General features: G+C 38.0%; 1 protein-coding gene across 1 annotated transcript; it reads left to right on the top strand.

Moving 5' to 3' along the window:
• The first annotated feature begins 866 nt into the window (after nt 1-866).
• Nucleotides 867-15,746, top strand: HTATSF1 (HIV-1 Tat specific factor 1). Its single transcript, XM_075162013.1, has 9 exons — nt 867-1,226; nt 5,107-5,311; nt 5,630-5,677; nt 6,859-7,013; nt 8,045-8,208; nt 9,631-9,730; nt 10,203-10,292; nt 10,781-10,918; nt 11,302-15,746. Exons 1-9 carry the CDS (start codon nt 1,059-1,061, stop codon nt 11,584-11,586), a joined length of 1,353 nt encoding a protein of 450 aa, XP_075018114.1. The 5' UTR covers nt 867-1,058; the 3' UTR covers nt 11,587-15,746.
• Nucleotides 15,747-15,817: the final 71 nt, after the last annotated feature.

Here is a 15,817-nt window from a genome sequence, read left to right as displayed (position 1 = left end):
GTGCCACCCGGGCAGACCCGAGCAGCGGCTCCTTCTCCCCAGGAGGCTTCATTGGTCAAACCATTTGCACCAGCAACCCGTGCCACGTGAGGAGCAAGAACCAATGTGATTTTTTGACATTTAGCATGCCATTTAAGTGTTATCGACCTCTTTCTGGTTTTGTCTTTGCCTCTAGTAGGATATGAAAAGAGACTTTCAGTCTCAGTGACAGATGACGGCCCGCTAGCTGCACAGCACCTCAACTGACAGCCTCAACTTGACTGTTCAGTGTTGCCAAGGCGCAATAGGGAAAAGTATTGCAGGAGGAAGTACTTTCAGTGCTTCGTGCCCCTTAGCAGGCTTTTATTTGATCACATAAGTACAACTTCAACAGCCTCCATGCAAGGCCCATTTAGGCACGGCTCTCCACCCACAGCAGGCCCAGGAGGGTCTTCAAGCCCAGGCCTCAGGGCCAGCGACCCTCATGCCAAGGCCCTGGCTGTGGTGAAACAGAGCTGCAGCCGAAGGGAAAGGATCGAGGCCGGCCTAGAGCAGCGAGGAGGCCGCCTGCCTTTACCCCAGCCCAGCCCAGCCCAGCCCAGCCCCTCGGCCCTGAGGCTGCGCCATCACCGCAGGTCTCGGCCCGCCCAGAAGCGGGAAAGTAAGCTCCGCCCCCTTCCGCGCGGCCCCAAGCGCCCGGCCCTCTCCAGGAAGGGCGCCCCTCCCTCCCGCTCTCCTCCCCATTGGCTCCGCCGCCCTCCACGTGATCAGCCAGCCCGCGGGTCAGTGGCTGCGGCTGGGATGGGGGCGGGAGCGAGGAAAAAACCCCGTACGCGGGGCGGGGGGTCACTTCCGCTCCTGCGTGCTGCGGGGCTCTGGGACGGTCACCGGCCGCGTGAGGCGGAGAGGGTCCGCGCGCGCCCGCCGGTCCCGGCTGCGCGTGCCCGCGCGCTCCCCGGCCCCGCCGCCGAGAGGGGCGGGGCGAGCGGGCGCCTCAGGCGGCGGCGGCGCGGGTGCCTAGGCCCGGTGCGGGCGTCTCCCCACCCCACCCTCCGCCGAGGCCCGCCGAACGGGCCAGGATGAGCGGCGAAGACGGGAACGAGGAGTTCTACCGGCAGCTGCAGCTGCAGCAGCAGTACGAGGCCGAGCCCGGCGGCGAGGGCGAGTCCGACCCCTTCACCTACGTGGACCCGGCCGACGGGGCCGCCTACGAGTGGGACCGGGAGAAGAAGGCCTGGTTTCCCAAGGTGGGTGCGGGGGGCGCCTCAGCGCTGCCTGAGGGCGGGCGGCGGGGCCCGCTCGGTGCCCCCTCCCCTCATCTCGCTCTGAGGAGCGGCCTCCCCGCCTGGCTCCGGTCCTCTGCGAGGCAGCCTGGCGGAGTGCCTCTCTCTCCCCCCGCACACCGCCGTGGGGCAGCGCTTTCCCGGTGGCATGCCGAAGTTTTCCCCGAGGAAGGGTGAGAAAGAAGAACGGTTTATGTTGGGTCTCTTCAGCACGGAGGTGTCTCACTGGTCTGGATTTAGCCAAATAGATGTCTGTGCAAAGTCTCTGTAGCACTGAAACACTCTTTTTTTAGAGGCAAAACCACGGCAGCTGGCGTTGTCTCCATCTGTAACCTAACCGGCTGCTTTGTGCTCTTTTGTTGCGAAGAGCTGTAGGTTGGCTTTTCTCCTTGGCTGTGAATCTGTAGAATTGCTCGGGCCTGGCATGAAGTCACAGTTATATTTGTGGATCTTAACGAATCGGTACTGCCTTTGACATGTTTAGTGTTTTTTTTTATCACAGAAGTTGTGGTGATCTTTGTCTTTGATCGGTGACTGGTGATCTGTAGAAGTGCACTGGTCTGTTAAGAGGTCTAGATGAAAATGGGCGAGTATACCCTCTTCTATTATTATCTGAAAACGATGCATGTGTAAAGATGTCTTGTTCCCTCTCCTTCGACCTTGGAAATGCACTTGAAAATTAAGCGTATTTGGCTTAGAGGCATTCCATAGAATGAAAACATGTTACAGTTTTTCATCTTTTTTTTTCATTAAATATTTTAAATATAAAAAATGAACTTTCTATAACAACGTGAGTCTTCAAGGTGAGAGGGAACATAGATTTAATGTGTTGAGCCAGCCTACTGATCTGCAAGTGAAACAGTAATTTTGTTACTATATAACAATGAATGAGGGCAATTATTTAATTTACAAATATTAAGACATTTTATAGCATATACTTGATAAATGTAATGTGCCAGTTCTTATTTGTGACTCTGAATTCATTGCGATTCAGAGAATTTGAGTGAGAATGAGGCCTGTAGTGCCAAGTTTATATGTGTGTAAACCTAGTAAGGTGTCCATACAGCAGATGGCTTACGGAGGGGTAAAAACATGTGAAAAATCCAGACTCACAAAGTGGAGCAGCGGAGAGCTGAGTATCCCTGGCTCCCTGTGGAGTGCTATATCCAGTAAGCACAGTTACTTTAAAAAGGGTTTTGTTTTTTTTTTTTTTTCCCTTTATTTATCTCTTCTTCTCAGGAGCATTGGTCTTTCCTAAATGCCTTTCTTATCTCAAATTTCCATTTTGGAGAGGACACAATATTAAGGATTAGACAGATTATATAGGAACAGCAAAGTTCATTAGTAAATGTGATGTATAGTAGAAGTTGGTAAAGAATCATTGTGAAGCACTGTGTGTCATAGATAGGTCACTGAGCTAGAGATCATAGTATCTCAGGTTACTTCATTTTGCTCATGATTATTCAACACTGTGTTTTATCAAAATAGATTTAAGAGACCGCAGGAGCCAGAAGTTGTAGTTCTTTGTCTACTCCATGAGCAGTAATAAAATTCCTTATCTCTGTTCTCTGACAAAAGATTAAAATATTCTAACTGGTCTAAGTAATCATCATCTACAGACTGGTATTGCACTGCTACTCTACTTTGGGCATAGAGTATCTGCTGGACTTCTATTAAAGCATATTTCAAAGCAATGCAAAAAGTTAATGATATTAACTGTCAACATTCCTCAGAAAAATTTGGAGACAGTCAAGTATTTAATGAAAGTGATTGCAACTTAGTGTATTATTAAATGATTTTTCTTTCAATGCTACTATATTGATAGATACCAACTTTTTATAGTCCTTCACAGACAGCACAGAATCACATGTTGAATTCATCTGCCTTCCTTCATCACTTGCTATGAAAAAACAAGATGTTGGATGTCTTCTGTAAGCGTAGGGTATCTGTTCTTCATTGGGTTAATCTATTCCTTTCCATTTCAGTGTGACCAGTAGTTAATCACATGCTAGTGTGTCCTGTAGTATTGTATTTCTTTTCCTATAAGCTTAATTGCCCCAAACTGTACAACTGTACAACCTACATGGAGGTAGAATTCATCTCTTTCTGTGATGCTGTCCACTAGAACTGGATTGAAGCCCCAAGGAAGACATTCTGTGAGTGCTTGTTTTCCATGCAGGCATGGTATGACATATATTCCAATAAAAGCCTTTATACTTGTATAAATTCCTTTATGCTTGCAACATTTTAAAATGAACTAGTTATAATGGTATATATGGTGGGATGATAGCATATTATGGGAAAAAAAAAATCTTTGTTATTGACTGGCAAAATTTGACAGTCCATGGTAGGAAATTTGCTAAGAATAAATTTAGCATTACGTGAGAATACGGTTCCCCCTGAAGTTGAAAAATAATACTGCTGCCGGAAGGTGGCTAGTTGTTGCAAGTTTAATCACTAATTTATCAGTAGGTTCTCTGATGAAAATGAATAATATTGTTCACCAGAAAGTTTAAAAGCTTAATTCTCTGGATTTCACTAACTGTGAAACTAAGGATTTGGTAAGATTGCTAGTGTCGAATATAATGAACCTTATTAGAAGACAGAGTATTCTTTTCTTCACTAAAGGTGGTTCCACTCTTCCTTTCTTTTGACATTGTGTTATGTCATGTCCATAAGAGCAGCCACTTACATTCCTGATCGAGGCATGTTGCAAATCTTGTTTAGCGTAGGAGCTATTTCATGCTAAACTTTTAAGTTATATGGGGCTCCACAGCATCTTGCATTATTCATGACAAGCCTGTTGCTGTCAATTCTGCATTTTTGATTTGTCTTAATAAAAGCTTAGAGTTGAAACATCAAGCTTCAAATCACTATGGAAGATGTGAGATTGCATTATCATTGACACTTAGTACTGTCCATTGTGCCGGTCTCTTACAATAACTTAATGACATTAAGTTTTGTTCCCTTTTGAATACAGATGAAGCAAGTGCAGCACAGGTCAGAGTCAGATAAAATTTTCAAAGGTTAAGGCTCAGTTTTGGGGATAAATCATTTCAGAGTATGTAGCTTCAGAAAGTACTTCATAATGCAGTGATGCTAGCAAAATCAGCTATGATGTATTATCTCTTTGCATGTTATTGCTAGTGGCTAGTATTAAAATTTACCTGGCTGGAAATACTGGGTGTAGTTTGTAGGGTTTTTTTGTTTGGGTCTCTAAAAGATAGACATTAGCCAATCTTACATTTTATCCAAATATAGTCTCTCTCTAGAAAAGAGCGAGCTAATTATTTTTCTATTAGTAGGATATAGAGTATATGGCCTTCTAAACAGTGTGTTAAGATACGTCTCCGTCTAAGTGCAATATTTATTGCGTGTCAACACAAATATATGTCATCTCTGAAAATGTTTCTATGAAAAGGCAGATGCCTACAAATGTCAGTCATTCATCACCTGTGGATAAGTTGTTGGCTTACCTTCAGTGTTACTTTATCTCTTCAACATGGTCAGGCGCGCTTGGTTTCTGTCCTTCAGGCAAATCCAGTTATGTTGAAAGCAGAAAGCTTTGCTTGAAAAAATGCAGAACTTGTGAAATATTTGTTTAAAAACTTCATGTGCTATGTGGGATTCCTGGGTTAGTCTAATTCAGGTAATGTCTGAACTGGTTGTTTTTGTTGTGCATATGGCTTTACAGAGATGATTTAACAACAGTTTTAAAATATTGTTACTTTCTGTGTTGTCGGATTAGAAAATGGCCATCATCAATGCACTAACATTAAAACACTTACAAACCTGAATTTGTAGTTCTTGAAATCTTGGATTAATTTTCCTAATTTCTTTTCAGATAACAGAAGATTTCCTGGCAACATATCATGCCAACTATGGCTTCCATGCAGATGATACAGACAGTTCATCTGCTGCTGGCACAGCAACTGAAAGTAAGCAACCAGTAAGTTCTAAGACATCAGGAACACAACCGTCAGCAAATGAGAAAGGACCACAACAAACCGTTCCAAAACAAAAAGCAGAAAAACGGAAGCTTGAGCCAGGTAAGTGACAAAGGATTTCCCTCTGGGTAGGCTGCAATCTGTATAGTACTGAGTGGAAACTGGCAATTGTTCAGTGTTATTGTGTACAGCAAAGAGATAGGTTGTTCTGAAAATCTCCAGCATGATTTTAAAATTGTATGATACTTCATAGGTATCCTTCTAAGTCCATGTACAAGGTGGGAAAAAAGGAAATTAAGGTGTGTTCAGAGCTCTTCTGTGGACAAGCAGAAAGTCTTAGAAATCTGATGGAATGTGAATGTTAGTGTATGCTCCCATATTTAATATATTGGCATAACTGAATTAAAACTCTGTTTTTAGGATGGTTTCATGTTGAAGAAGACAGAAACACAAATGTTTATGTGACTGGTAAGTAATAGTGTTTATTTATCTACTTTGAGCTAAAGATGGTAAAAGAGAGTTGTATATGTCTCGCTGACTTCTAATATTACCTATTCAGTCTGCCACTTGCAAGCTACTTAACATTACGTTCCTGACTGCATAATGTCTTTGTGACCTTTAAATTGCAGATGTGGGAAAGTAATGTAAGGACCATATTCCATGGTTTTATATTTTAAATGTGATATTCTGTGAGCTGTGTCAGCTAAGTCACTAATTATTTTTTTAAGTAAGCACAGCCAAGAAAAACAACCTTTGCAAACTCCTAAGGAATAGGATGATGAGAACAAATTATAAGATTGCATTGACTATACATATCATTTAATGGTTTAGTCTTTAATTTTTCTTTGATTTTATAAATACATAATTAAATTATTAGATAAGAAGGAGGAAACAGTAAGTACAAAAAAAAAGCTGGAAATAGAATGAGCAAGTAATGGGGAAGCTCAAATGAAGTTATCTGTGCATTTATTATGGTATTTCTCTACCTGTTTTGGATGTCGGAGTGCTATCTTTAGGTGCATACACAAAGGTACATTTGGTGGTTCTGAGCAGTCACAGAAATGCACACACTTGAACTCAGAAATCTTCATCCAGGCCAAACTAGCGTGGAACATTCACATAATTTTCTCCTCCATTTTGTTTTTTTTTCTTGTCCTCAATTTAAAGTTCAGACTTTGAAAACTCCATACATTATCAGTTGCCTTTTTTGTCAAATTTGTGGGTGGAGAAAATAGTCGTCTGTCTATAGGTTGGGCGGTTTTTTTTGTCTCTAATCCGTAGAGGTGCAGTGGAACTTAAAACTTGGGCAGGATAGTTAAGTTCACATAGGCCATTGTGTCCACTCCAATATGAGTGTCATGTATAGCAGTAAAGCTCTAGGTCTGCGTGTTAGGGAGCACAAAGATGTTGCTGTACGTTACACCTATTAAAAAGTAAAAGGATTTTCAAAATACTGGTATGAAGTAATGTTTAAAAGGTAATATAAGAAATACTGGTCCCAAGGGCAGTGGTTTCTTACTGTGTATGTAAAATTTCATCCTTAAGTTTGATATCTTTCATTTAAAGAAACACTGGGGGGGTTTTGTTCTAATGAGGTTTTTATAAAAAAATGAACATACTCAGGCCTTCTGTTTTAATTTATTTTGCAGGTTTACCTCCAGACATTACAAAAGATGAATTTATACAAGTCATGTCAAAATGTGGTATCATTATGCGAGATCCTCAGACAGAAGAACACAAAATCAAACTTTACAAAGATAAGGAAGGAAATCTTAAAGGAGATGGCCTCTGCTGCTATCTAAAGGTCAGTGGTGCACTGAAGTGCAGTTTTCCTTCCCGTTGAAGATCAGGCCACTGATTCAGAATCACATTCAGAAGATTCTTGAAATATCTAAAGTATAACTTCAAATTTAGGTGTCTGTTTTAAAGATTTAATCCAGAACTGCCCATTTACCTGCTTGTGCACCTCATTCGTTTTCTCTTATCCACCCCCACTCTCCCCCTGAAAATGTCCATAATACCTGCTCAACATGTCTCTACATGTTCCTGTCTTGGGTGCCAGTGATTATGGGGTGAAATGAGAGACCTCTTCACCTTCTACTTTGAAAATGCGCCAGTGTGTGGCCAAGAATACAGAAATAACGAGACAGGAAAGAACATACTGTAGTCCTGTATTTACAGCTTTTAGTTGAGAACTGATTAGGTTCAGAACTGTTCTTGCATTCTATATTAATCTATAAAAGTTTAGGCTGCAGTGCTATTTCCTTCATGTGTTTCACTTGTTAATCATTTGGAAAGTTAGTGCTTGCAAGTGCAATCTGCTTTAATTCTGCAAGCAGCACCAGGCAGTATTAAATCAACTGCCTTGTAGTCTATGCTAGTTTTGTAATTTTAGTAGTTAGGGCTGTTTAGTGCACAAGTATAAAGACAGTCTGCACTGTCTTTATATGTTAAAAATTACTTAAGAGCCTCCACGTCTGCTGTTCTTGGAAAAGTGATACAAGCTTTATAGAAAATCAGACCCCTGAAATTTTTTTATTCTCGCTTCTAAGTTCATCAGCTTGCTTGACCATTGCAGATTAGTTTTTATTTGATTGAAACGTATGCAGTTGCTTTTGGGAGCATTGATCTGCTATGACAGTGGTGAAGAAAGACTGGGTTTTGATAAAGAAAGCATTGCCAACTGTGTGTCGAGAGACTTGGAAGAGATAGGGCATTATGGTTTTCAGTGACAGGGAATTGATTCTTCGTATAATATTCTTAATTAAATGTTATTGGAATAATTTGACTGTGCGATGTGCTTTAAAGCTTGTGTTCTGTTTTATCTTCAAATAGAGAGAATCAGTTCAACTTGCACTGAGACTTCTGGATGAGGCAGAAATTAGAGGCTATAAATTGCATGTTGAAGTTGCAAAGTTTCAACTGAAGGGGGAGTATGATGCAAGCAAAAAGAAGAAGAAATGTAAAGACTACAGGAAGAAGTTGTCTCAACAGCAGAAGTTTGTATTTTTTATTTCAGTAAAACATTGCTTGAATTCTAAGTGCTATTAGTAAAGCGCTGCTTTCTTTCAAATGCAATGCTTAGAGTTATGCAAAAATTGAAGTCTTATCTGACAGCGAAATAGCTTGAATAATACACATTTGGAGGGGAGGAACTCCTAAATTAAATGTTGACATAATGAACTTCTTCGTGATTGACACATAAAAATAATACATAGGGAACCAAGGTCCTTTCAGTTACAGAAAAAATATTACAACACTGGGGAGATAAACGACTTTTCACTCAGTGTGTAAGAGTGTGCAAGTCCTGTCACCATATCTAGGCTTACTTTTTTAAGGTAATAACACTCTGGCTGTCCGCATATTGTTTGTACCATACTTTACATGTTACAAAGGGAAGAGATGCTAGCTTCCATAGGAGCAAATACTAAAATATGTCTTTCCCCAGACCTCACTCTCTGGTATAAGATATGCTGGTTTTTTTAATTGTACCTAGATTCATGCTTTTGTCACTTAAAAATTGTTTTTCTGCCTTTCGGAACCAAGAAGATGCGGATTAAAGAAGAAAAAAGTTTTAAGTATATAGAACTCTTAATATTTTAATGAAAGCAGCATTCCAGTAAACATTTTAAACAGTAATGCAAAAATATTTTGCCATAGTTAAAGGGAACAAAGTCTACTTGACATCTTATCAATTAAAAATAAAAGCAGCTTGAAATTTATCTGCCTCAGAGGTACATTGCCAGTTCTTGCTATAGGAAGTCTTCAGTGTGGAGAGAGAAGTATGAAAATAATGAACTTGCATTTGACAGCAATTTGTGTGAATAAACTGACTTCAGGTGGTGTTCCTTTTGAGTTGAAGAGCATAATTTACTTGCTACGACCTTCATTGGAAATCCAAGTTTTCTTCAGCTGAAGTAACAGACACAAGAAGGAATTTAAATAAGATTCCCTGCCCCCCCCCATGTTCTTGCATGTTTGTTTAAATAAAAGCAGTTAAATTTTACCAAAGGGAATAGTGGATCTCCTTTTGTACAAAATAAGTTAGGAAAAAATGGTAAAATACTGACATTTTTATTATACTTGGAAGCAGCGGATTCCTGAATCTGAGCTGATATTAGGAGGGAGTTAAAAAGAAGATTATTTTTTCAGTGTTTAAGAAAATGCTTTGATTTTTAAAATAATTTATATTCCCTCTATGAGCATTTAAGTACCTTAAAACCTCAACTGCTTTGTAGAAGTGGTAAAACCGGATGATTATTGCATTTTTTAGAAGAGTAACTTAACTCTTTGTGTCAAAATACATGTTTTAGTTGATATGTTGCAAGAAATGCCAAATTAATGATTTTTTTTCAACAAATACTTGTAGAAACTGAAGAGAGCCGCAACAATATCTTCTTACTGTTGCTTCATTTCATTAGACAGCTGGATTGGAGGCCTGAGAAGAAAGATGGCGCAACTCGAATGCGACATGAACGCATCATTATTATCAGGAATATGTTTCACCCAAAGGACTTCGAGGTAGGAAGATGCAGTTTGCTACTGTAGATTGTGCTGTTACAGTTAACATTGTCTGAACTTAGCAGAATTGTAGCAAAATTCTAAGCAGATGAGAACAAAATTAAACCTACTGTTTGGGCAGAGCTTTTTCCTGTGCCAAGCATCTGCTTAAAATTCGTTCATCTATTTCCAAAAAGCAAGACAAAGATATTCATATATATCTTTCAAATCGACAATATTCCTTTTTGGGATGGAAAGGGGAATAGACAGTAACTATGTTAGAATGGAGAAGCCGTATTAATAAGTAGCATTTATTAAATTCAAATAAGGGCTGTCTACCAACTCCCAAGTGGTTTTGAAAATGCAGCATAACAACACTTAATTTATGAACTTTTAATAGATTGGCAGATGCGTTCCATTGGTGATTGAACAAAAATAAAGCTGAGAGAAGTAAGTGCTTCTGTTTAATTTAACCTGTGTGATTGCCTTGCAGGAGGATCCCTTAGTGCTAAATGAGATCAGAGAAGATCTGCGGACAGAGTGTGAAAAGTTTGGTCAAGTAAAGAAGGTTCTCATATTTGATGTAGGTATTTTTTATAGGTTGTGTTGGCAGAATTAATGTAATGTGTAAATGTGCAGAACATTTAGGATTCTTGAAATATGAGTGGAGCATTTATTTGCTTTTGTGTGTTTATTTCATGGAAACTTGACCTAATCTTCCACTATTCTACAATTAGCTGGTTTGGAAATTTGTAAGTATCTGTGTACTTCAGCCTATGTGAAGGCAAACTCTAATTCTTCCCAATAACTTGGTTACATGTCACAAGTTTGAAAGTTTATAAATACATTTATTTTTGCTAAACTATTTGAAACATTTGTTTGTTTTATGTGGTCAAAAAGTTTGTTCTGTGAACCAATAGAACAAAATGTGAGAACTTGCAAATTGAGTTTTTCAAACATGTATGATCAGGATGGAACTATATCTGGTTGATTTTGTAAGACAATCTAAAGCGTGTTGGAATAAATACACTATTCGGAAAACTATTAAATGAAAGTTGTCTCTCCTTACAGCGACACCCTGATGGCGTGGCTTCTGTGTCATTTAAAGAAGCAACAGAAGCTGATCTGTGCAAGCTAACTCTAAATGGAAGGTGGTTTGGTGGACGTCAGCTCAGTGCTGAAACATGGGATGGTGTCACGGATTATCAGGTAGCCTTTCATGGTCCTGTTTCATCGAATATTTCTTCCAAACTGTAAATCTGTTTTAATTTGAGAAGTGCTTGGTGTTCCCATCCCCATACCCTTCCCCAGCCCCATCTTGCTTCTCCTCAAAAACTGCTAGATGTCTCTGAAAAATCATCCTTAATTATTCAGTTTAGCGAAAATTTAAAGGACCTGTTAAAAATTGTGTGTTGGAGATGTAAACTTAGAGGATTAGTCAGTGGATGTACGGATCATTAGTTCACAGTCAGCAGGGCCTGTTGAAGTCTTGAGGTATTACTGCAATATAAATGTTCGTATAATTTTATCTGTAAATATTCATTTTTACAAGTATGACTTTGAAATTATATGTATAAACATATCTTTAATAGGTGGAGGAGACTGCAAGAGAAAGGGAAGAAAGGCTCAAGGTGTGGGGATCATTTTTAGAGGATCCTGATGCAAAGGAGCAGCAAACTACATCTGATTCAGATTCCGCAACAAGTAGTGTTAAACTGCCTGAAGGCAGACAACCTTCAAAAGTTAATGACACATCTAAGGAGGATGTAAATGATGAAGCCCATAAGAGGGAGAATAATGGTGAGGGCATTAATGAAGATGGTGCTCCATCTACAGACAGCAGCCTTGCAGGCAGTGATGTTGAAGCAGATACATAACATCTTTAATGCTTTATGAAAGCATGGTTTTTAGGGTGATGTTTGAGTTTATCCCTTTCTTCAGGGTGACTGCAGACAATGTTCATAGGAGTATATGCATATTAGAACGTCATCAACTGTGTGCTTTGAAGTTTTCATTAAAAGCAGTATTTAATGAGGTTCTAAAAGTTTGTATTAATTGGCTGTTCAGGTAAAGTAACTCAAGTTGCCAAGAATGCAGTAAAACTCATCAGGCTTCTTTTCTTCTAACTATGCTTGTCAATGTTTCATTATGTAAGTGTGAAATATGTTCCAACCCTTAAGTTTATGTAACTGTATGTAACTTAAGTAATGCAAAATTATTACAAGATTTGTGGATTTTACTGTTAATTTTCCTGTACCCCTTGGAACTCGGTATCTCATCCTTAAAAATTACTCTTGTCCTGAGTACTTTGGATCATTTTATGGAGCAGATGCTGTGATATGTATAGAGTGAATGCATTGGATACGTTGCTATGCATTAAGTAGCAAATGATAAGAGTAGTACCAAGTCGCAAACTTAAAGGAAGTGGAAAACAAACAAGGTTGCCATAGCCAACATAAGGCAAATTGAGTGAAGATAGATTATTAGATCACAGCATTCAGTAAATTCTTTTTTCTTCCCCTGTTCAGATCTTCTGTTGATGCTTAAATCTTCTGCTGAGGCTGGAATTATGTCAAGGAGACTAGAAATGCATGAGCACAGGCATTCTAGGCCATAATGAAATAAGACTGATCTTAAACTCTCATGGTCTGTATGCAGAATAGGCTTTTGATTGATGTTTTGGCTTTGTTTAGTTTTTGCTTTAATATTAGAGTAAAGGTTTTCGTTTAACTTTGTTAGATGATGAGTGTGAGTTCTCTTCAGCATTTTAGTTAAGCCCTACGTGCTCTTCAAAGTGGGGAAGATCTCCCATATTTCATAAAATGTAAAGGCTTTTGGCAACTTGAACTACAGTTTGTTGTGCAAAAGTTAGAATACTTGAAAATATGCTTTCAAATAATATTCTTTTTTATGGAAAAAGCAAATGCTAGCCCTCTTAGAAATACTTCCAAAAGCAAGGATTTAGAAGACATTCTAACTTTAGATAATAAGTGGCAGGCTTTCAAAAATAACTTTGGGGGAGCCGTTTTGGGCGTAGTCATTCTTAATTTAGAATCCCATTATTTTGATAACTAAGGATAGAAGAATACAGATTTAGGCACTAAACAATTAAAATATTAGTGCTAAATTCATAGCACGCTGTTCATATGGATGGTTGCTAGTGCACGTTTGTAAGGAGGATCTTTTGTATTTTTTTAATTCATATTGGTTTGCAAGATAATTCTTGTATTTCCATCCTGAAGTATTCAGAATACTCTGAAAATTGGTGTTTTCAAACTTTGTGCTCTGAGATTACCATCTATATTTTTCCAGAAGCCTATATGGTACTCTAAGTTTGTTGTGTTTTTTTTTTTTTAGTATGTAATTGGTATGCATGGGTAGCTATGCCAACCAGAGCATCAAGGTTAACACTTGCCACTGTGGTTATAAATTATATCCTTTTGTGACAAAATATCTGGTCTTACAACAGAGATAATATTTGAATTCAGGGTTTAAAAGTCTGGGGGCTCTTTATCAGCTGGTGTGACAAATTTCCAATTTTGAATTGCATTATAAAGAAGAGCTGTAACTTTTGCCAGCTAAGAAAGACCATTTTCTCATCTTTACAAGTGTGCGGATTGTATGTTTCAGCAAAACAGGTCTTTGAACAGTTCAGGGAATCTGAAATACTGCCTGGTGTGTAGCTGCACGTAGTGGCATATTCAGATTACATCTCTGGGTTGTGTTGGTTCTGCCTTAGTTATTTTTATTGGTAATAAGCACCACAGACCTTTGAGGGCTGAAGGTTTTGGCATATGAAGAGTGTAATTTAGTGTGGTGGGTATTGCTTTCAGTGCTCCTTTTTTTCTTCCAGCTTCTAGACTCCAGGCTTTAGATCTGTTAGACTATTGTGTTTTGTTAGCTTTTTTTTAAAGAAAGCCTAGTCATATAACATTCTACACAGTTAAATCACCTGTTTTACAGTGGAATTACAACTGATATAGGGAAACTATTGACAAATGTATAAATATTGTACAGTTCTATGAAGCCTTATCATGGTATCAGATATAAAAAATAAGGTTAGTGTTAGTGTTTGAAAACAGTCTTTGAAAAATAAAGAATCGTTATATGTGCAGTAACCTTCCTCTCTCCAATTGATGTACAAATTTGATTGGCTTGCTTCAAAAGTCAAACATGATGTTAGTCTTTTCACCTTTTCCTCTAGACTTCACACTGAAGTACAGCACCGACAAAGACTGAGACCAAATGCTTTGCTGGCTTTCCTATTAAGTAGGATTCTTAAGAAAATAAAAGCTGTTTTTCCATGCAAATATGTTGTTCTGAAGTGCGGCATTACACTCAAACTGGTATTTTCCTTTTGTCTACCTCTGTTATTCCCCAGTAATATATAAAAATATATTTTTATAAACTATTCATTGAGCTATTGAGGCATTTAATAGTGTATGGAGAGGTTAATACAGCTGTGACTTTCTTTTCAGCGGATTTTCATTGAGACCAAATTCTTTTGATGTTCTCCTTTTTTAAATGATGCAGATTTTTATAAATTAACCTGAACATAAATTAAAATTTTTCACAAAAGTTAAAATTACTATTTTGAAGTATGATTATGATAATCCTGTACTATAGAACACTGATGTTTAATACCAAATTTTAACAAATCTGAAGCTGAACAAGCTGAGTTGCTTTTTAAACTTAAATTTTTTTCTGACTGAGCAGCTTCATAAATAAATTGGTAAGAAGTTAAAACCCCAATGCAATTTTCACTGTATTTCTTCTTTAATTAAAGTGCTTTCTAATGACTTGTCTTGCTCATTAGAAGTGACAAAATCAAACTTTTTGCTCAGTTTCTAGTTTTCCCTAGGTTCCATTCCAGTGTTCTAGTATACTGCACGTTCCTTCATCCCTAGGCTTTTGGTGAGAGGTTCATTTTAAGAAAAACTGTCTTCTTCCCTCCATATATTATGAAAACACTAGCAGTAGGTTGAAACAATTTGTGGGTAATCATTGTTGCTCAATTTTGAACTAGAGAAATAGCTGTTTCTATTAATTCGCACAGTGTAACAAAATGGATGTGAAGCCACTTAAATGTAACAGCAGGGAAAGAGTATTAACTGATACTTCAGCATAATTCAGCATAGATAATCACTTTCTTAACCATGCAATACCAAATCACTTGCTTAGCTTCAAGATATATTGGTAGTTTGCTTTACAATCAAATGCTATTTAGTGGTTTGCTGGCAAGGTAATTGTATGGAGTTACCAGTATTCATCAGAGATTACATGGTTTGAGGAGCATGGCCAAGGTAGACATCTGGAAACAAAAAGCCCTAAAAGAAAAGGCACATAAGTTGTAGCGGGTTCTCGAATGTTCATATACAGCTGTAAAGAGAGAATTAGTTTCATTTTGCATCAAAATGTTTATCTGTTTCTCCTGCTGACTTTTTTAATTACTTTTTTTAATTGAATTTCAGTCCCTCGTACAACTTAAATTTTGTATAAGGATTGCAATTCACTTAAAATCATTAGTATGTTAAATGCAGTGCATTTTAGCTAAAACATGTCCTAGACATCATTCAGTTAAGGTTAATCTATTTACAATTACAAATATTTAGCTTAATTCACTTAAGAAAACTTAAAGGTATTGGATGCTTCATAGAAACCCAAACTTGTCTAAATTTTCCAGTAAAATCAATATCCATACCCCGAATTCTTGAACTGTATAACCTAACCAAATTCTTAAAATAATAAAAACACATGCTTATAGATTTTAATTGGATTTTAAACTCTTATTTTTATTTCTGAATTTGAGGAAACATACTGCAGTATGATAAATGAATTATGTAAGTTGTGTACTTGTGTTGATTTGACTTGTCTGTACTTTAGTGCTCATTATACAAGGCTTGAAGTCTTACTGTCAGGATACTCTGAAAGTTCTGTAAAATATTTATAGAATTATGAAATCTTTTGCAGCAAATTGTTTTTTGCTCATTCTGTAATATGAAAGTATATTGTTAGATTAAACTTTTCAGTAAGTTGACTTGGAATTTTTCTGACAGGTTATTTTCTTTCGATAAGTTAAATTGATCATTTTCATTCATCTTTTAGAAA

The sequence above is a fragment of the Calonectris borealis genome, chromosome 13 (genome assembly GCF_964195595.1).
Source record: "Calonectris borealis chromosome 13, bCalBor7.hap1.2, whole genome shotgun sequence".
Lineage (NCBI taxonomy): Eukaryota > Metazoa > Chordata > Aves > Procellariiformes > Procellariidae > Calonectris > Calonectris borealis.
Note: the sequence above shows the minus strand (reverse complement) of the source record. Positions and strands in the feature narration are given on the sequence as shown.